Genomic DNA, 21,027 nt, shown 5'->3' on the forward strand with positions numbered 1-21,027 from the left:
CCTGTAATTCCGAAACCCTTCTTGCTGAGGTAATGGCCAACAGGAAAGCTGTCTTCCAGGAAAGAAATTGTAAGTCCACAGAAGCTGCTGGCTCAAAGGGAGGTAGAGTCAATTTTTCTAGACAAAGTTGTGGTCCCAAGCTGGTACTGGTGCCTTTCTTAGGGGCTTTATATTCTTGATTCCTCTAAGAAATTGCCTTAACAAAGGATGTGAAAACACAGGTGGATCAGTGTTGTATCTAGCTGAGATAGCTGAAGCATGTATTTTTATGGAAGAGTATGAAAGTCCATTATGTAGCATATCTGCCAAATATTCCAGAATGAGTGGAATGCTCAAAAAAGATGCATCATGACCCTTGCTGGTATTCCAAATGCTGAATCTCTTCCATTTGGCTGAGTAAACCTTTCTGGTGGATGGTCTGCGGGCTTCTGTTAGTATCCGCTGAACTTCCTTGGAGAGAGGTAGATTGAAGTTATTTATGGGATCTCCCAAGCTGTTAGCTGTAGCGTCTGGATGTTGGGATGAACTGTCCTGAAGTTGTGTTGAGTCAGAAGTTGGGGCCATTGGGGAAGGGCCCACTTTTTGTTGTGACAAATGCTCCGTAGTAGTGGGTACCAGTGTTGTCTTGGCCAGTCCGGAGCTAATAGGATCCCCTTGGGCTGCTCTGCTTTTATCTTTAGTAATACTGTGGTCATCAGTGGCAGAGGTGGAAATGCATAGATTTTTAGGGAGCTCCAGTTGAATGAGAGAGCATCTATCTTCCATGCTTGTGGATATGTCCTTGAACAGAACGTTTGTAGGTGATGATTGAGGTGGGAGGCAAATAGGTCTACGTCTGGCCTGCCCCATGTCGAGATGAGTCGTATAAAGATTTCTGGATGTAACCTCCATTCGTGGGGATCTAGGAAATTCCTGCTTAGACTGTCCGCCAGAACATTCTCTTTGCCTGGAACAAACTGGGATTGTAACTGTATGTTTAGGCTCAGTGATTTCTCCCAAAGATTCATTGTCAGTCTGCAAAGGGGGTAAGAATGAGTGCCCCCCTGCTTGTTGATGTACCACATCACAGTGGTGTTGTCTGTCCGTATTAGCAGGTGGCCTTGTTGAAGTTGTTGTCCAAAGGCCTCGATGGCATGCATTACTGCCAGCATTTCTTTTTGGTTGACATGCAGATGTGCTTCCTTTGGAGACCATTGTCCTTGAATACATCTGCCCTCCATGTGCGCCCCCCATCCAAGGTCTGAGGCGTCTGTGGTCATGGTCTGTGTTATCTGAGGTTTTTTGAATGACATACCTGTGTTTGACTGGCTTACTGAGGCCCACCACAGAAATTCCTTTTGAAGACATGGAATGAGCGGTATGGTTGCCTCTAGGTTGTTGCTGTGTTGAGACCATAAGTTTTTTAGGTACCATTGAAGCTTTCTCATGTGTAGTCTTGCCAGTGGAACCAGGAGAATGCAGGATGCCATGTAACCCAGGGCCTGTAGGAATCTCCTTGCAGTCATCTGGGTGAGCTTTGCTAAACTTTTGAAGTAATGAGTTAACTTCTTTTGCTTGTCTTCTGTCAGGTAAGCCATTTGAGAGGCTGTGTCTAGTTTGGCTCCTAAGAAGGTTATTTGCTGGGATGGCCGAAGTCTTGAGTTTTGAAAGATGACTGTGTATCCCAGAGCTTGTAGCAATTGTATGACATAATTCAATTTTTTTGTCAAAATTAGTTTGTCGTCCGCTTGTATGAGGCAGTAGTCCAGGTACGGTAAATTTGAATCCCCTGGAGCCTGCAATGAGCAATTACTGAAGCCAGGCATTTCCTGAATACTCTGGGCACAGTAGATAAGCCAAATGGCAATGCTGAGAATTGATAATGCTCTGGCCCTGCAAGAAATCTGAGGTATCTTCTGCAGCTGTGTCTGATAGGGACATGCAGGTATGCCTCCTTGAGGTCCAGAGTAATCAGCCAAGACCCCTTGCCCAGCATGGGAAGGAGTTGCTGTAGAGTCAGCATTCTGAACTTTGGTACTATGAGAAAAGTGTTTAAAGCGGACAAGTCCAGTATTGGTCGCCATTGAATTTCTTTTCTTGGAACAAGGAACAGTCTTGAGTAAAACCCCTGACCTTGTTCTTGTTGTGGAACTTTTTCTACTGCTTTGATCTGAGCAAGCAGAGAAATTTGCTTGATGGCCTCTGCCCTCTGATGTTGTGGAAGGTTTGGCATGCCTTGTTTTCTTGGCAAGGTATGAAAATGGAACCTGTAACCGTGGTCTATAATGTCCAAAATCCATTTGTCCTTTGTCAGTTTGTGCCAATTGTTTGAAAACAGAGATAATTTTCCGCCCAAAGGAGCTTCTGCTTGCTCCTTGGTCAGCGGAACTAGAGGAAAGTCATTGAGATTGTCCCTGTGGGGCAGGAGAAACCCCTGTGTCACTTCTTTGGTTTGCTGGTTGCCATTGTCGTCCTCTGTAGGATCCTCTGTATTGTCCTCTTCCTCAGGCACGCCTGTTTTTGCCCCTTTGAAATCTTTCAGGATTAGGAAAGGACCAGTTCTTAGAAGGCCAATTCCTGCTGAATCTGGGTGGCTGAACCTGGAGGAAATCTTTGACTGTCTGAACTGACTTGGCTTTTTCCTCAATGGACTTTAACACATCTTTAGCATTAGCACCAAAAAGCTTGTTCTTTTCCAAAGGTGCATCAAGAAGTTTTGCCTTAACATGATCTGGCAAAGGTTGTTCTTTTAACCATGCATGTCCACGAATGACCGCCCCTGTCATAGCTGCCCTACATGAAGCTTCCAATGCATCATATCTACACTGTAGAAAGTGATTGCTAACTTGCTGAGAATTATGCACAGCCTCTTGCAAAGACTTCCTATCTAAAGGTTCAGAAGAAGCCAAAGTTTTCTGTAAATCATCTAACAGGAAATCCTGATATTGAAACATATGAAAGAGACAATTGAGAGCTCTCATAGATAAAGTAGTGGAGGTATAAACCTTCTTCCCCCATCTCTCTAAGGACCTTGCTTCCCTGTCGGAAGGCAAAGGGTTTTTGGAGGTGGTAGCTGAAACCCCTTTAGGCCCCTGAGAAATTGTTTCTAAATCAACAGCGTGGGCCCTAAACAAATGAGAATGGGTTTCTGGGACCCTATAGTATCTGTCAGACTTGACAGGGGCAGGAGGAAGAGTATCCGGGGTAACACTGGAGTCAGAGTATAAATCATCCAAAACATCAAGCACAGGAGGTATAGCTAAGGGTCTGTGTTGTGGCTTTTTAAGGAAGGTTCGAAGGCGCTTACTGGAATCAGAATATTCCTGGCCTTGCCACTTAAAATGTTCCCTCATGGAATGCAGAACTTCCCCAAAAGAAATATCCTCAGGAGGAGAGGCCGAGGGGATGGAGTCCTCTGCATCCGAATCCTCGTAGGTCTGGAAGGGCTCTTCCTGGCTTTCGGAGTGAACACAGTTCCTCAGAATCTTCATCTGAAGGAAGAGGGTCAGAGGGTTCAACCCTGGGCCTCTTATCAGGAGGAGACTGGGATCCTCTCTCAGGATGGGCCTGGGAACCTCTGATCATGGAAATTAAATCTGCGGCCATAGCCATGATATGAGTTTCAGGAGTAGGCTGAGGTAAGGTTTTAGCAGTAAGGTGCTTGGACTTGCTGGCTGCCTTGGCACGTGTGTAGGCCTTGATAGACATGGACATGGGAGGCCTAGCAGCTCCATGTGCAGGAGTGACCTTATCAACAGCAATGGTCTCGGGCATTTCCTCTGTTTCAGTATCCGGGGGAAAGTCAATAACTGGCGGAGTGGCCTCCGGTATCGGAAGTTTCTATAATGCGGTGTCTTCGGTTCAGAGCGGTGGAATAACCGCCTCAGAGGGAACTGGAGCACTCGCGGTTAGTTTAGGCATGGTGTCGGTAGAAGACGCGGGCCGAGGATGTCGGTCTCGGTCTTTTCGTTTCTTAGGAGTCTGCGTTGTCGGTTGTTCCGACGGCATTGTATAATCAAATTTTTCGCCAAAAACGTCTTCGGCGAACTCCGCCCGGTGCCTGAGAGTGCTCTTATTGAAGCGAGCACAGGTGGCACAGGCCGAGACGTTGTGGTCTGGGCCAAGGCAAGGGAGGCAGTAAGAGTGGAAATCCTTATGAGGTATTTGTTTACCACAAGACAAACAATTATTTACTTTTTCAGTAATTTCTGACATCGGCTGAGGCAAGAAAAGGTCCCCAGTGCCAGCTTTTCTGATGACTTCGGTTTCGAAGAATACAGGAGCTGACCGACCGGCACTTGCGAACTGCTTCTGCTTCGGGCAGTGCGCGGCAAGAAAGACTGAAGAAGATGGCGTCGGCTGATGCTTATATACTCCAGCCGCTCTGACGTCGGAGAAATCGACATCAGCGGCGTCGGACCCAGACTTTGGAATCCGGCCGACCGAGGGCTGCCCGAGGCAGGACAACCCATATGTTATGACTGCAGTTGCATTCTTGAAGGACATCTTTAATAGTGCCGACTACCACAGAGAGGAGTGTTTTGATTTTTTAAGAGTCAGACATTAGGGTATGTAAACCTGATAAAGGTGGAGGTGCTGTCATTTTTGATAATGGTGACTACTCGAATAGGATGTTAAATCTGTTGAATTCTGCTTCGTATGCGGAAAGTTCTCTCTCTGAAATTAAAAAAGCTTACAGTTTAATTAAGAATACTATTGAAGATATGTTCACTGAAGGGAGAATTACTCAAAATGTTTATAACTATATGACAACCTTCTACCCAAGATTACCTTGTCTTTTTGGCATACTAAGATCCATAAAGATCTTGTAGATCCCCCTATGAGACCACTAGTGGACAGTAGAGGGTCTCCAACTTATGCGTGTGCTAAAGTTGTCGATTCTATTTTACAAAAGTACTTGGTAAATATTAAACAAATCTGCAAAGATTCTTGGATGTTCTTAAAGAACATTAATGATCTAGAATTTAACCCCAGTTTCAATTTTCTAACAATCGATGTGAAAGATTTATACACTTGTATTCCTCACGACACCGCTTTGGAATGGGTTAGTGAAATTTTAAAACTACAAGAATGTGCCCCAAGTGAAATAACCATGGTGATGGAACTTCTTGACCTAATTCTGGACAACAACTTTTTTGTTTTTGAAGGAGGTTTTTACCTCCAAAAAATTGGTGTTGCCATGGGCTCACCGTGTGGGGCCAGTGTTGCAAACATGGTTATGGCTCACTGGGAACATTTGTTTATATACCATAATTGTACATTCAAGGATCGTATTATCTTCTATACATGGTTTCTTGATGATATCTTCATTTTATAAGACGGTGATTCAACTTGTAGTACCCTGTTGGTTGAATATTTTAATTCTACTATCCCTTTTTTGAAATTTACACACATTTTTGACTCATTATCTATTGCTTACTTGGACATTCTACTAGTAAAGGATATTTCACTTAATATGTGGTCAGCCTCAATTTATAGGAAAACTACCTATTGTAACTCTATGTTACATTTTACTAGTTGCCACCCTCGACATCAAAAGCGTTCTATTATTAAGGACCAACTTGTTCATGCAGCCCGCATTATTACAGTTGATGATGTCTTTTGTAGTGAGTGTGATTTCATTAAAGAAATGTTTTTATGTCGAGGGTACCCTGAATTACTTATTGATGAAATTATAGAGGAGGTAGTGTCTAAACGCCAGTCACACTTTTATACTCCTATTTTGAATAATTCCTTTTGTTCACCTACAACTACCATACCAGTTGTAGCTTCTGAAACTAATTCTTTTAACACTTCATTCATATCATCATATAACTTAAACAGTAGTGACTGTTTTAAAATTTTGTTGAAGAATTGGGATATTTTTAAAGGTGACAACAGGGTATTTTTAAGTGTGGGAGAACGTCCAGCTGTGATTTATAGAAGGGGTAAGAATTTGAAAGCATATTGTGAGAACTACAACGTTAATTTGGTTAGAACACCAGGAATGTATAAATGTCAATCTTGCAACTACTGTTCCCACATTTTAGAATCTAACAGATTCTTTGTTGACAACCGTCAATATTCTTTAAAGTTGAGAAACAACTGTAATTCTACAATGGTTGTGTACCTTGCCCTATGCCAGTCTTGTCCTGCTTATTATGTAGGCAAGACTGAAAGAAGGCTATGTAACTATTCTGAGCATTTATATGCAATCAAGAAACAAAAACTTGAAAATGCATTAGCAAAACATGTCGACCAATTTCCTAATCATTTTTTCAAGTTTATTGTGATAAATCAAGTTAATTCCAAACTACGGGGTGGGCCAGTGGAACTTAGGTTGGAGGAATTAGAATTAACATGGCAAATTAGACTGAACGCTTATACCCAGCCTGGGCTAAATAAAGGGTGTACTATTAGTAGTATATTGAAGCTCAAAAGTTTAGTTCGTTAAAATTTGTACAGTATTATTTATAGACACTTTTGAAATAGGTTATTAATAAAAGAGCGAGGTCCTATTATATATATACAGTTTATAAATACAGATTTTGTATAGGTTTTCAACATATGCATATATATATATTTTTTATGTTTTTATAAATCTGTATAATTGTGTATTGGTTTTAAGTATTTAGTGTTTTATGTTATTTTTTTTTAAAAAAATGGGTGTTACCATTTGTTCCAAATTCAACTGATTGTTTAATTGATTGTATTCATTTGTATTTAATTTGACCATTTTACTTTAACTGTCTGAAGAAGTTTGTGTTTTACATAAATGAAAAGCGCTTAAATATTTTTATCGTGCGTGTCTTCCTTACTTCTCTGCTCAGTGTTTTGTTTTATTAGTTTGCTTGCTTTTGTTGTTTATCAAGAGTGATTACTTGTTCAACATAAAGTGGTACACAGTTTGATGACGTCATATCATGTGAAAGGCTGGTGCCAAAAATAAATGCATTATAAAACCACTGCACGTTTCCTACATACAAATGAACCTTTAAACATATCACAAATGTGTTAACACAAGAAAAAGAATTGAAGAAAGAATCCAATGGAAAATTAAAAAAAAAAAAAGTAAAAACATCCAAACAAGATGATTTTGTAAATTAAACTGTGATGTTCAAACATAAATGTCACGACTGCCATGATACAGTACTGATTATATCAATTTCCACAGTATGTACTCTTCAGCACAAAATACAGATAAGAAAAGGCCAGATTATCATTTACAAAGTTAGAAACACAATAGTGCCACAATAGCATCCGCATGCTCATAGGCACCTTGGATGTCCTAACCAAAGGCACAAAAAACCTGTGATAACTAGAAGTTAACAGTATGAATGAATAGTAGAGGCTGCATTTTTTAAAAGCCTTCTCTTTGAACAGTTCTGACACTTCTCCATGACTGTATCTGTCAAATGAACACAATGCTGAAGACAATCAAATGTGTAAAAAGAATCCTTCTATTTATAAACCCTTTCCCACAAAGAAAGAAAACACCCCCTATAGTTTGTCACCATGAATAAAAACAGTGATCATCTCACATTTTCCAGCCTCCTTTTCCGCTTTAAGTCCTAAAAGTACTGTGCTGGAGAACTGTAGTTCTGAAGGGAGGGGCAAAGGTGTCCTCACTAAGGCTAGAACTCAATGCCCCCCTTCCTGCTGCCACATCAGAAGTAGAGCATATGACAGAGTTCTGAGGTACCTCTTGTACACTTTCAGTAGAAGAGAAACGGGAATCCTGAGTGCTGTGCTTCACACTTGAGATGGACAGCTGAATGCCATCCTTTACAAGCACACCAGGGTGTAAGCTACAGTTCTGAGCAAGTCCAAGGGACTGCTGTTCTTCATCTAGATCATCTTGCCTTTCAACACGCTGCTCATCATTCCAACGCCGTTTAAAGCGTAGCTTCAGAGGCATGCAAGCATTACCCCTTTCACCAGCTGTGACAGACTGCGAGTTCTCTCTAATGTTTCCAACATCCAAGTGTTCTTCTTTGGTTAATGCAACAGTTGGACCACTAACAGGTGGTGGATCCATCCATGGTGGTGTATGAGGCTTTGCAAACACAGTTTCATTTTGATTCGCATCTTCTTCCCCTCTCTCGTCTTCACTAACATCAGTTACTTCTACCATTTGCTCTTCTCCTCCCGATTCTAGATCAGATCCTGCTTCTGATTTCAAAGCTGTGTTTGGAAATACTGGAGTGAATGGTTTCTCTGAAGAAGCTGGTGGAGGAATGATGACGGTTTCATCTTTATCCTGGTACTGCTGTTTCTCACGGTTCTTGCGACCAAGGGGTGGAGGCTGTAGTTTGATTTGGAAAGGGACCTGTTCTTCAGCTGGGCCCTTTTCCTGGGACTTCTGCAGATGTGAAGGGACCCCTATTACATTGCTGTAATAAGGAGGAAATGTTCGGGGACTCAAGTGATATCTGTAAACAGAGTGGTTGTGGGCCTGCAAATACCTTTTCATCTCTTCAGGGTTAAAAGTGAACCTATTACTTCCAGGGTAAAAAGGACTGCCTAAACCTGGAGAAGGACTGGAAGAAAAGGTTGTGGGGGTTACTGGTAGTGCTGGTGAGAGTGAAAAATTAAAAATCCCAGCATGGCTTGGAAGAGGTGAAACAGCAAAGGGACTCTGGGCATCTGGATACAAATGTGGATGAGTAATGGCTTGGAAAAGCCCATCTTTTAATCGTTTCTGGTGGCTGACAGCAGCAGCCATGGCTACATTCCGTGACACAGCTGCAGCCATTTCTGCAGAACGGTGGTCTTCAGTGGATAAATCATCAGCCTCAGAGTTGGCTGAAGTCCCATCACTGCAGTCACTGACTGAGTTTCGGGCAGCCCGCTGAGAAGCTCCAGAGAAAGTGTTGTTTCTTGGCATATCCTCATTAGGGGACACATTATCGGAAACTGGTGTTGATGGTGGAGGAAAGCGAAAATGTACAGAATTAGATGGTACAGGTGGGGCACTCCGAGGAATCGTACCTGCAAAGAGAAAAACGAGAGAGAGATTAAAAGAGTGACTGAATCAATACAAACAGCCATATGCATAACCATCCTACATTTATACAAAGGCATTTACATTTATATATATTATATAAATACACACAAACGCACACACACAGACAGACAGACACACACACACACACACACACACACACACACACACACACACACACACACACACAGACAGACACACACAGACAGACAGACACGCAGACAGACAGACACGCAGACAGACAGACACGCAGACAGACAGACACGCAGACAGACAGACACATGCAGACAGACAGACAGACAGACAGACACACACACACACACACACACACACAGCAAGAGATGAAAGTCACACTGAGTACAACTTCTGAAAGACTACTAAACTATTCACTAATAAAGCACTTGAAGTACACGTTAGACTGTGCATTTGTCACAAGGAGTGATGACAAATTTGTCCATCTAAGTCGAATACAAGATGCCGTGCCCTTCTGACCAAGAATCCACAGATTTTTGTCTTACTAAAACACTAATTAACTACTACTCTTTCAGTACTAATCTTCCAAGGTAATACCAAACACTGCAGGCACAACTACAACTGGTAGTAACAAACTACTTAATGAGACCACTTAAAATTCTAATCTCATGTCACAGTTTCAGACAGGTTCTGTTCCTCGGACTAGGTATTAAGAGTCTACACTGCAGAAATCTGAAATGCAAGGCATACAATATTTCTGTTCTGGGTGGAAGGATGGGAAGGAGCAGAGCATACTGCTTTGGGGAGGGGTATACCGAAAATGCTGTCATCACATTTGAAGATGGCTCCATTTTGAAGAGTGCATCTTACTAGCACAACTTGTGTATTCTAAACACACAATACCACTGAGGAAGCTTGTTCTGAAAACATTTTAAAAGAACTAAATGTACCAAATGCAGCATCAGTTCAGGCAGCAATGTCAAATGAGCATTTCTGAAAATGACTGAATTTCTTCCACCTTAAAGCCTGACCTTCAAAAAGAAAATTACTTAACTGCTGCTAAACAAAGAGGGGGCGCTTGCAAAGTAGACTGACACATAAAGTACAGTTTTGTACCTACCATAAATGTAGATGTCCGAACAGGATAGCATCTGCAGTCCTTACAAATGGGTTGTCCTGTCGTCAGGCAGCCCTTCGGTCGGCCGGATTCCAAAGGATGGGTCTGGCTTCAGCTAGTGTCGCACTCACCCGACGTCATCTCTGCTGGTCTTCGGGTATAAAGGCATCAGCCGACGCCATTTTCCTCAGTGTTTCTTGCCCCAGATGCCAGTTGCCCTCTTGTAAAGCTAAATTTTGGGAAATGCCAATGTTTCCAAAAAGTAGAAGGCAAATACAAAAATAAACATGTATGTACATATATACAAACAAATACACCATAAGAAATCCCCCCCTAGCTAGCTATAAGGAGGGCAAATACCCTAGGAGTACCACAGAGGGGAAGGAGGGTGGGTAATCCTGACTGCAGATGCTATCCTGTTTGGACATCTACATTTATGGTAGGTACAAAACTGTACTATGTCCTTCAAGGATGCATCTGCAGTCCTTACAAATGGGTAGAATACCATAGCCAAACTAGGGAGGAGGTAGAAGAATTATGGTGTAGTTAGGATCCCTTGTAAGACAGCAGTGGCGAACCCTGCTCGGGATCTGGAGTATAGAGGTAAGTTATAATGCTTGGCAAATGTATGCACGGAGGTCCAAGTAGCCGCCTCAATAATGTCCTTGGTAGCCACTCCTCGTAAGAATGCTGTGGTAGTGGCAGTAGCCCTTGTAGAGTGAGGCCTTATGTTCTGTGGAATTTGCTTTCCATGGTAGGAGTAACAGAATCTTATGCAATTTCCTATCCACTTGGAGATAGTTTGTTTGGAAATTGCTTTTCCTTCCCTTCCTGCTGCGTAGGCTACTAAAAGTTGGTCTGTTTTCCTATTGGCCTTAGTTCTGTCCAGGTAGTAGTGTAAAGTACAGTTTTGTACCTACCATAAATGTAGATGTCCGAACTGGATAGCATCTGCAGTCATAACAAATGGGTTGTCCTGTCGTCAGGCAGCCCTTCGGTCGGCCGGATTCCAAAGTCTGGGTCCGGCCGCTGATGTCGCACTTCACCCGACGTCATCTCTGCTGGTCTTCGGGTATAAAGGCATCAGCCGACGCCATTTTCCTCAGTGTTTCTTGCCCCAGATGCCAGTTGCCCTCTTGGAAGGCTAAAATTTGGATAAATGCCAATGTATGCAGACAAGGTAGAAGGCAAATACAAAAAAGCATGTATGTACATATATACAAACAAATACACCATAAGAGACTCCCCCCCAGCTAGCTATTAGGAGTGTAAATACCTAGGAGTACCACAGAGGGGAAGGAGGGTGGGTAATCCTGACTGCAGATGCTATCCAGTTCGGACATCTACATTTATGGTAGGTACAAAACTGTACTATGTCCTTCATGGATGCATCTGCAGTCATAACAAATGGGTAGAATACCATAGCTAAACTAGGGGTGGAGGAAGAAAAAGAAAAATTATGGTGTAGTTAGGATCCCTTGCAGTACAGCAGTGGCAAACCCTGCTCGGGATCTAGAATATAGAGGTAAATTGTAATGCTTGGCAAATGTATGCACGGAGGTCCAAGTAGCCGCCTCAATAATGTCCTTGGTTGCCACTCCTCGTAAGAACGCTGTGGTAGTGGCTGTAGCTCTTGTTGAATGAGGTCTTATGTTCTGTGGCATTGGTTTTCCATGGTAGGAGTAACAGAATTTTATGCAATTTCCTATCCATTTGGAGATTGTTTGCTTGGAAATTGCTTTTCCTTCCCTTCCTGGTGCATAGGCCACTAACAGCTGGTCAGTTTTTCTGTTACCTTTGGTTCTGTCCAGGTAGTAGCGTAACTGTCTATGTACATCCAAAGTATGCAGTAGCCTTTCCCCCCTGTTCTGTGGGTTGGGAAAGAAGGTAGGTAGGTGGATTGCCTGGTTTAAGGACACTCTGGATACCACCTTTGGCATAAATGTAGGATTAGTTCTCATGGAGACTCTATCTTGATGGAAGATCAGGAAGGGTTGCACTGCCATTAAGGCCTGGAGTTCTGAAACCCTTCTTGCTGAAGTAATTGCCAGAAAGAAAGCAGTTTTCCATGATAGGTGTTGAAGATCCGCTGTTCCTGCTGGTTCAAATGGTGGGAGTGTCAATTTTTCTAGTACAAAATTTAAGTCCCATGCTGGCAGTGGTGGTTTCCTAGGAGGTTTTACATTCTTGATTCCTCTGAGGAATTGCCTGAGTAGAGGGTGTGAGAAGACAGGTGTATCAAAGCTGTATTCTGCAGAAATAGCTGATGCATGTATCTTGATGGAGGAATAGGACAGACCTGTGTGTAGAAGCTCTGCCAAGTACTCCAGGATGTTAGCAATGTCTATGTTTGACACATCTTTTCCTCTTTCAGCACTCCAAGTGGCAAACCTTTTCAATTTTCCTGCATAGTTCCTTCTTGTTGAAGGTCTGCGGGCTTCAAGTATAATGTCTTTAACCCTTTGGGATAAGTCTGGGTTAGTTGCTCTTAAGTGATGTTCCAGGCAGTCAGTTGTAAGGTTTTTAGGTTTGGATGCAGGATGTTGTATTTGTTCTGAGTTAACATCAAAGGCATCAGGGGTATTGGCCACATTCTCCCCTGAGACATGCTCCTCAGCAAGGGATACCAGTGTTGTCTTGGCCAATTTGGAGCTATCAGAATTATCCTTGGTTGTTCCTCTTTGATTTTCAGCAGTACCTTGTGCATCAAAGGAAGAGGTGGGAAGGCATAAGCTGTCAGGCCTTTCCAACTGAAGGAAAGGGAGTCCACCTTCCATGCAAGAGGGTGACACGTCCTTGTGCAGAATTTCCTGAGCTGGTGGTTGAGTGGGGATGCGAACAGGTCTATTTGTGGCATTCCCCATTTTCTTGTGATGGCCTTGAAGATGTCCGGGTGCAGCATCCATTCGTGAGCATCCGAGGTGGTTCTGCTTAACATATCTGCTAGTGTATTTTCTTTTCCTGGCACAAAGGTTGCCTGTAACTGGATGTTGTAGTTCAGAGCCATGTTCCAAAGGTCCAGAGTCATTCTGCATAGGGGGTAAGAATGAGTGCCCCCTTGCTTGTTGATGTACCACATGACTGTGGTGTTGTCTGTCCTTATCAATAAATGGCCTTCTTTGAGGAAAGGCTTGAATTTCTGGATTGCTAGTTGTACTGCCAGCATTTCCTTTTGGTTTATGTGCAGGTGCAGCTGGTCTGGAGTCCACAATCCTTGTATGCATTTGTCCAACATGTGTGCCCCCCAACCTAGGTCTGAGGCGTCCGTTGTGATGGTCTGGTTCGCTTGACCTTTGTGGAAGGGCAAGCCTAGGTTTGCCTGGCATGCTTGGGCCCACCATAGGAATTCTTGTTTCAGGCATGGGATTAGTGGTATTTCGGTTTCTAGGCTGTGTCTGTGTTGAGACCATAAGTTTTTTAGGTACCACTGTAGCTTTCTCATATGCAGTCTGGCATGAGGAATCAGGATTATGCAGGATGCCATGAATCCCAAGGCCTGCAGTATTTTTCTTGCTGTCCTTGTTTGTTGTGGAAGGACAAGCCTGGATTTGACTGGCATGCCTGAGCCCACCATAGGAATTCCTGCTTCAGGCATGGGATTAGTGGTATTTCGGTTTCTAAGCTGTGCTTATGTTGAGACCATAAGTTCTTCAGGTACCACTGTAGCTTTCTCATATGCAGTCTGGCATGAGGAACCAGTATTATGCAGGAGGCCATGAAGCCCAGGGCCTGCAGTACTTTCCTTGCTGTTAGTTTGTCTTGCTTCGTTAATGCCAGGAAGTAAAGAGGTAGTTGTTCTTGCTTTTCCCCTGTTAAGAATGCCATCTGTTTTACTGTGTCCAATTTTGCACCCACGAAGGTTCTTGTTTGGGATGGTATCAGTCTTTACTTTTTTAGATTGACTGTGTATCCCAGGGCTTGAAGTAACCAAATGACCCTTTGTAAGTCTTGAGTCAGCTTGTGTTGGTTGTCCGCTTGTATCAGGCAGTCGTCCAGGTATGGATAAATTTGGATTCCCTGAAGCCTGCAATGAGCGATTACTGATGCCAGGCATTTCGTGAATACTCTGGGCGCAGTAGATAAGCCAAAGGGCAATGCTGAGAATTGATAATGCTCTGATCCTGCAAGAAATCTGAGGTATCTTCTGCAATTTGGTCGTATGGGGACGTGCAGGTATGCCTCCTTGAGATCTAGAGTAACCAGCCAACACTCCTTGCCCAGCATGGGAAGAAGTTGCTGTAGGGTCAGCGTTTTGAATTTTGGAACAATGATGAATGTGTTCAAAGCGGACAGGTCGAGAATAGGCCTCCAACTGTTTTCTTTTCTTGGTACTAGGAAGAGTCTGGAGTAAAATCCCTTGCCCTTTTCTGTGGGTGGTACCCTTTCTACAGCTCTCATTTTTGTCAATTGAGTTATTTGTTTTAGAGCTTCTGTCTTTTGATTTGGTGGTAGGTTTGGCATTCCTCTTTTTACTGGTAAGGTGTGGAAATGAAACCTGTAGCCTTGATCTATAATTTGCAAAATCCACTTTTCTCTTGTGGTATGGTGCCAGTTCTTTGAAAATAAGGCTAGTTTTCCACCTAAGGGTGCTGCAATCTGTTCCCTGGTGGGCGGTGTCAGAATCAAGTCACTGTAATTGTGTTGTAGAGGCAGTGGTAGACTCTGTGCCTCGTTGGTTATTGCCTTGCCAGTGACGTCCCCTATAGGCACCTCCTCTGGATTGATTTCTGCCTCTGGAGCGTCTAACCCTGCCTCTCTGAGATTTAGAGGAGTCTGGAAAGGACCAATTTTTGGAAGGCCAGTTCCTGCTAAACCTTGGAGGCTGAACCTGTAAGAAATCTTTAACTGTTTGTACAGATTTTGCCTTCTCTTCCATTTTCTTCATTACTTGTTGGGCAGAGGAACCAAATAGACTGGCCTTATCCATAGGAGCATCTAGAAGCTTTGTTTTAACATGATCCGGTAAGGCCTGTTCTTTCAGCCATGCATGCCTTCTTATAACTGTACCAGTCATGGCTGATCTAAATGAAGCCTCCAGTGCATCATAGCCACATTTTAAAGAGTGGTTACTAACCTGCTGTATATGTTATTGATCATTTCTAGAACATATTTCTTATCTAAAGAATCATCAGAAGACAGTTTCTTAGTTAACTGATCTAGCATAAACTCTTGGTATTGGATCATATGAAACTGACAATTCAAAGCTCTAGCTGAGAGAGTAGCAGAGGTGTATACTTTTTTACCCCATCTCTCTAATGACCTGGATTCCCTATCAGAAGGGAGGGGGTTTTTTGCCGAGGTCGCAGCTACTGCCTTAGGCCCCTGGGAAATAGTTTCAGGGTCTGCATGTGGAGCCTTGTATAAGTGGTGATGAGTGTCCGGAACCCTGTAAAACCTATCGGGTTTGGTAGGGGCTGGGGGTAAAGTATCTGGAGCAGTGCAAACATCATTAAAAGCATCATCCACTACAGGGAGAACTGGAGGTATAGCTAAGGGCCTATGTTGAGGTAAATGTAAAAAGGTCCTAAGCCTTTTTCTTGAATCTGAGAAATCTTGTCCTTGCCATTGGAATTGTTCTCTCATGGCATGTAAGGTTTCCCCAAATGAAAATTCCTCTGGTGGAGAGGCAGAAGGAATAGATTCTTCCGCATCGGAATCTTCATATGTAGAATAAGGAGCCTCAGGATGGTCTGTATCATCTGAATCATCAGAAGAGTCATCTGAGGGCACTGTCTCAGGGTGTTCTGCTCTGGGTCTTTTTTCTGGAGGTTGAGAGGCCCTGTCTGGGTGAGATTGGGATCCCCTTATTAAAGAGATGAGATCCTCTGCCACAGTAAGCATTTGGGAACTAGAGCTGGGCCTGTGAGAGGGGGGCTTAACAGGCACAGACTTAGCCAATTTGGCTGCTTTAGCCCTGGCAAAGGCCTTTATAGACATGGCTGCAGGAGGCCTAGCAGCACCACATGCTGGAGTAGAAACATCCAAAGGGATGGTATCCGATAATTCTAGGGAACCCACATTGGTAGGTAAAACTTCAGTGGCCGATTCCGCAAGAGTAGAAGGGGCCTCGGTAGTAGTCATGGATTCGGCTGAGGATTGAACCGTTTTCTCGGTTTCGGCCGAAACCGAGACACTCGCTGTTTGCTTAACCGTGGTTTCGGCCGAAACCGCAGACCGCGAGTGCCGGTCCTTCTCTTTGCGTTTCTTAATATGTGTAGTCGGAGGATCCGACGGCATAATGTACGCAAAATCTGAACCGAAAAACTGTTCAGCAAACTCCGACCGACGCTTAAGCGTTCGTCGGTTGAAGGAGGCACAGGCCAAACAATCTGCTACGTCGTGGTCTGGGCCTAAACAAGGTAAACAGTAAGAGTGGAAATCTTTATGAGGTATTTGTTTCCCACAAGTTAAACAGTTGTTTACTTTTTCTGACATCGGCTGAGGCAAGAAAGAGTCCCCAACGGGGTACTTAGCTTTTTAGAAGTCTTCGAAGTAGTATTCGGTAGTAATCTCTGGATCTGACCGACCAGCACTTGCGAACAGCTTCTGCTTCGGGCGCCACGCGGCAAGAAAGACTGAGGAAAATGGCATCGGCTGATGCCTTTATACCCAAAGACCAGCAGAGATGACGTCGGGTGAGTGCGACACCAGCCGAAGCCAGACCCAGACTTTGGAATCCGGCCGACCGAAGGGCTGCCTGACGACAGGACAACCCATTTGTAAGGACTGCAGATGCATCCTTGAAGGACATCCAATGCTTGTCCTGAGGTGTGGTTAAACAAATAAAAAAAAACATCTAGTTAACTATTCAAATACAGAAGATGACCAGTGTCACCAGTCATGTATACAGGACTATATCAAAGAAGAAAATGCACTTGATAGCTTACTATCTCTTAATTCTACCACTGTAGAAATTAAAATACATTAAAATTTGGGTATGCAGAATTTCTTTGTGGAAAAAGTGACCACAAGAGTAAAGCAGGTGGAAGACAAGGACCAACTCTGGTTCAGAAGCTATGGAATTAAATCAAGCTTTCACACGTCAGGTGTAAAAGACTGGCTAGGTTACAGAAAGTACAGCCATAGAATGCTAGCCATCTATGAAGTTCAAGAGGACTCTGTGAGGGGGGTCTACCAAATGGACTCACTCTATTTAATGTAGACAGTGCAACCATGAGAAAGAAAAAAAAAATCAGTACCCATTAAAGTAGGAGCCACATAACCCATAAACTACACAATTTCTATACAGCTGGCCTAAAAGAGATGCTCACTAAGAGCATCAATTTAAACAAACGAGGGGATTCATTAACATTTTATGTATATTTACTACTACCTTTAATATTTTGTTTTTGTAATAAAGTGAAGATGGTAGAAACTGGTTGCTTATGAACTTGCATTTTTTTGTTATAATTAATGTAGACCAAATACAAGATATTTTAAATGCCTTTAAAGGTAACTGTCTTTCTTAATTTAACAAATGCTGCTAATGTATACTTATAAACTATGACACAATGTCTATTAATGTTTCTTTGATGATCAGCTGTGTGAAAACCATGATTTGCACAACTGACTGAAATTCCAGGTTTGAGAAGGAGGGTGCTGCTGTGGAAAAAATAACTTTTCTTAAATGACCTTAGACCTGGCTGTAAAAGTTTGCGTAGGAGAGGAGTGTATACAAGGACAGTCTTATGGGTGAGGATCTTTGTTCCCAGAAAAGACTATTCAATTTTACTTCAAATTTCACCTGTTTGATTCAAATAAAACAGCATTCAACTGGAATTCTCTCAAAATACTGATCCAAATCCAAGCCTTAAGACACAGCCAAATATTTAAAAGTTCACAGTTTTTACTGTTAACCTTACAACCTAGTGGCTAACACACAGTTACATATACATTTTAGATATATACAATATATATGCACCCACATCAACACAGAACACCTTTGGGCAGTGCAAGAACGAGGCAAATTATAAAGTGATGGTGAAATTTCACATGCTCTGCAAGAATTGCATGAAACCAAAGAGCAACCTGCGAGCTACCTCGGACGTGAGCACATGCAGTAATCCTAGAAATACTGAACATTTTGTACTGCTCCAGCTCCTTTATAAATGTAAATTATTCTCATCAGTGTTTTTTTTTTTTTTTTTTTTTAAATCTTGCCAAATATTTTCATTTCACCTGTTAAATAAGGCTGTGATATGCAAGCGTTTTCACTGTACTCATGCTCTTGAAGTTAAAATTACAAGATAAAAGTATTTTTAGGAAGAGTGAGGTAGCAAATTCTTAAAATGTTACAGATGGAAAAATTAATGGTCAGTTATGAACTTACACTAGGTTTTGCACAACAATCGAGTAGTCTTGGCTCATATACTTTAAAACTGGAATGAAACCTGGCAAATCAGGTAAATGCAAAAGGCGGAGAAGGGAATATCCAAAGTGATCTCAGTTTTGGATTGACTGCTCCCTCTTCTGACTCCATAGGTTCATAGTGAAGTACTAAGCTAGCTGGCCCAATAAGCCATTTTTAAGCTTAGCCAGTTTCCTTTTTTGTGCTCAAATTAACATATCCCATTTCGGTACAGACAGGCCTTACCCATCCCATTATCAATAATTATATAATCACCACTAATGAGAGTGACAGTTACCATACCACAGATAATTTAACGGACCCATGCAAGGGATAAAACATTTGGGAGCTGCCTCTGTCCATTAGTACTATAGGGTCAGTAGTGGGGTAAATTTTTTGTTTCCCATAAACAGATTCAGGTTGTGCTTCAATATGGACAGGGATGAACTTTGTTTTATAAGAAAAGTGAGTCTGTACCAGAGCAGTGGTATCCTCTCTGTGTAATATACCTGTCCCTCCAAACTGTTCTAATGATGTTGCAGAAGAGGTTTAGATCCCTAGACTGAGTATTTCTAATGCTATCTGACTTCCTGTTGTGCAATAAATCTGTCAGTACAGGGTCAGAAAATGGCTTGCATGCCAGACTTTGATCATTTCTTGACTACAGGATACAAAGTATAGTGACAGGGCTTTGAATCTAATCATGTACAACAAGTTGTTTAGGCCTTATGTCCTTTTAGTATAGTATCGGTGTGGGAGTTTGAGTTCATGTACAGTGGACATAAAAAAGTGGACATGTCCCTGTTAAAATGCCAGGCTTTTACAATATACAAAAATGAGAAAACAATAAATCATTTCAAAACTTTTCCCTCCTTTAATGTGACCTATAACTTGTACAATTCAATTGAAAAACAAACAAATCTGTTAGGGGGGAAAAATATAAAAAATAAAAATGTACAATAACGCTGGTTGCACAAGTGTGCACACCATTAAACTAATACTTTGTTGTGTGTGCAGACCCTTAAACTAATACTTTGTTAAAGCACCTTTTGATTACAGCATTCAGTCTTCTTGGGTACATACCTGTCATCAATTAGAGAGACTCTGATTAACCCCAAATAAAGTTCAGCTGTCCTAGTAGGATTTTCCTGACATTTACTCAGTTGCCTGCTACAGCAAAAGCCATGGTTCACATAACTTAGCAGAGAAAGCCAGTGGACCTGGACTGATGAGTACATTTCAGTAACTGGCTAGTTAAGTGCACTGCCTGGATGACAAGAAAAAGAGAAATATAAAGGACCTGAAGGAAAATCAACTATAAAAGGCGACAAAAAACATGACTGGGAAAAGTACTGTAGCGGTTCAGCAAAAAGAAGTGCAAACTCCAGACATAACTTCCAATAACACTGAGGAAAGTATAAAGCAATTGCATACAGACCTGACTAAAATAAATGAAACACTGAGTATATCAACTCAAACAATAAAAGTCTGGAAAAATGGAAGAATCTATAAACAGATGCTCAGATCAGGTGATAAAAGGTACAGTTTTGTACCTACCATAAATGTAGAGGTTTGAGTGTTCACACTGCTGCAGTCATCACACTTGGGTTATCCTGCCGTCAGGCGGTCCCCGCAGTCGGCCACAGTTCCAAAGTCTTGGTCCGGTGTCAGTTGCTGTCGCTTCTCCCATGACGTCAGTGCGCCAGGGGTGTACAAGTGGCATCCAATGCCATTTTCTTCAGTTTTTCTTGCCTCAGATGTCAGGTGCCCCCAAGTAGGTAGGCAATACATATTGCTAATAAAACATACAAAAGGAATAAAGGAATACCTTCAGTTACAAGCAAATACACCACAAAGGTTGTACAGGATAGAAAGGTATTGAAAAGTTCAGCTAGCTCAGAGGGGATGGAGGGAGGGTAACCTGGACTGCAGCAGTGTATTCACTCGAACATCTACATTTATGGTAGGTACAAAACTGTATTATGTTCATCGTGTTACACTGCTGCAGTCATCACACTTGGGTTGAATCCCAAAGCTAAGGATGGGCGGTGGAACTAAACAGGGTTTGGAGAAGCTAGTAGACCCTGCAGAACTGCAGTGGCAAAGCCAGCTCTGGTTTTAGAGTATAGAGGTAAGTGATGGTGCTTGGTGAAGGTGTGCACTGAACTCCAAGTTGCAGCCTCCAAAATATCCTTGGTTGATACCCCTCTGAAAAAGGCTGTTGATGTTGCTGTAGCCCTGGTGGAATGAGGCCTAATGTTACCAGGTACAGGTTTCCCATGGTGTGTGTAGCAGAAATGGATACAATGTCCTATCCATTTTGAAATGGTTTGTTTTGAGATAGCTTTGCCTTGTGATCTTGCAGCATAGGATACAAAGAGCTGGTCAGATTTTCTGAAAGCCTTAATTTTATCCAGGTAGTAACGTAGTTGCCTGTGAATGTCCAAAGAGTGTAGGAGCCCTTCCCCTTTGTTCTGGGGGTTTGGATAAAAGGTGGGCAAATGAATGGTTTGGTTTAAGGCCACACTGGATACCACCTTTGGCATAAAGGAAGGGTTAGTTAAAAGACTCTGTCTTGATGAAAAATGATGAAAGGCTCCACTGCAA

The 21,027-nt window shown here is 42.5% G+C and overlaps 1 protein-coding gene across 3 annotated transcripts in view; it reads right to left on the reverse strand.

Moving 5' to 3' along the window:
* Positions 1–7,073: 7,073 nt before the first annotated feature.
* LOC122811052 (ETS translocation variant 3-like) overlaps positions 7,074–21,027 on the reverse strand; it is a 282,749-nt gene continuing 268,795 nt past the window's right edge. For all 3 annotated transcript variants that reach the window (XM_044082597.1, XM_044082595.1, XM_044082598.1), the window contains one exon: positions 7,074–8,970. In XM_044082597.1, coding sequence (XP_043938532.1) covers positions 7,544–8,970 — 1,427 coding nt within the window. In that variant the 3' untranslated portion in view covers positions 7,074–7,543. The remainder of the gene's footprint in view (positions 8,971–21,027) is intronic.

Source organism: Protopterus annectens, chromosome 9.part0 (assembly GCF_019279795.1).
Source record: "Protopterus annectens isolate FY-2018-M chromosome 9.part0, PAN1.0, whole genome shotgun sequence".
Lineage (NCBI taxonomy): Eukaryota > Metazoa > Chordata > Ceratodontiformes > Protopteridae > Protopterus > Protopterus annectens.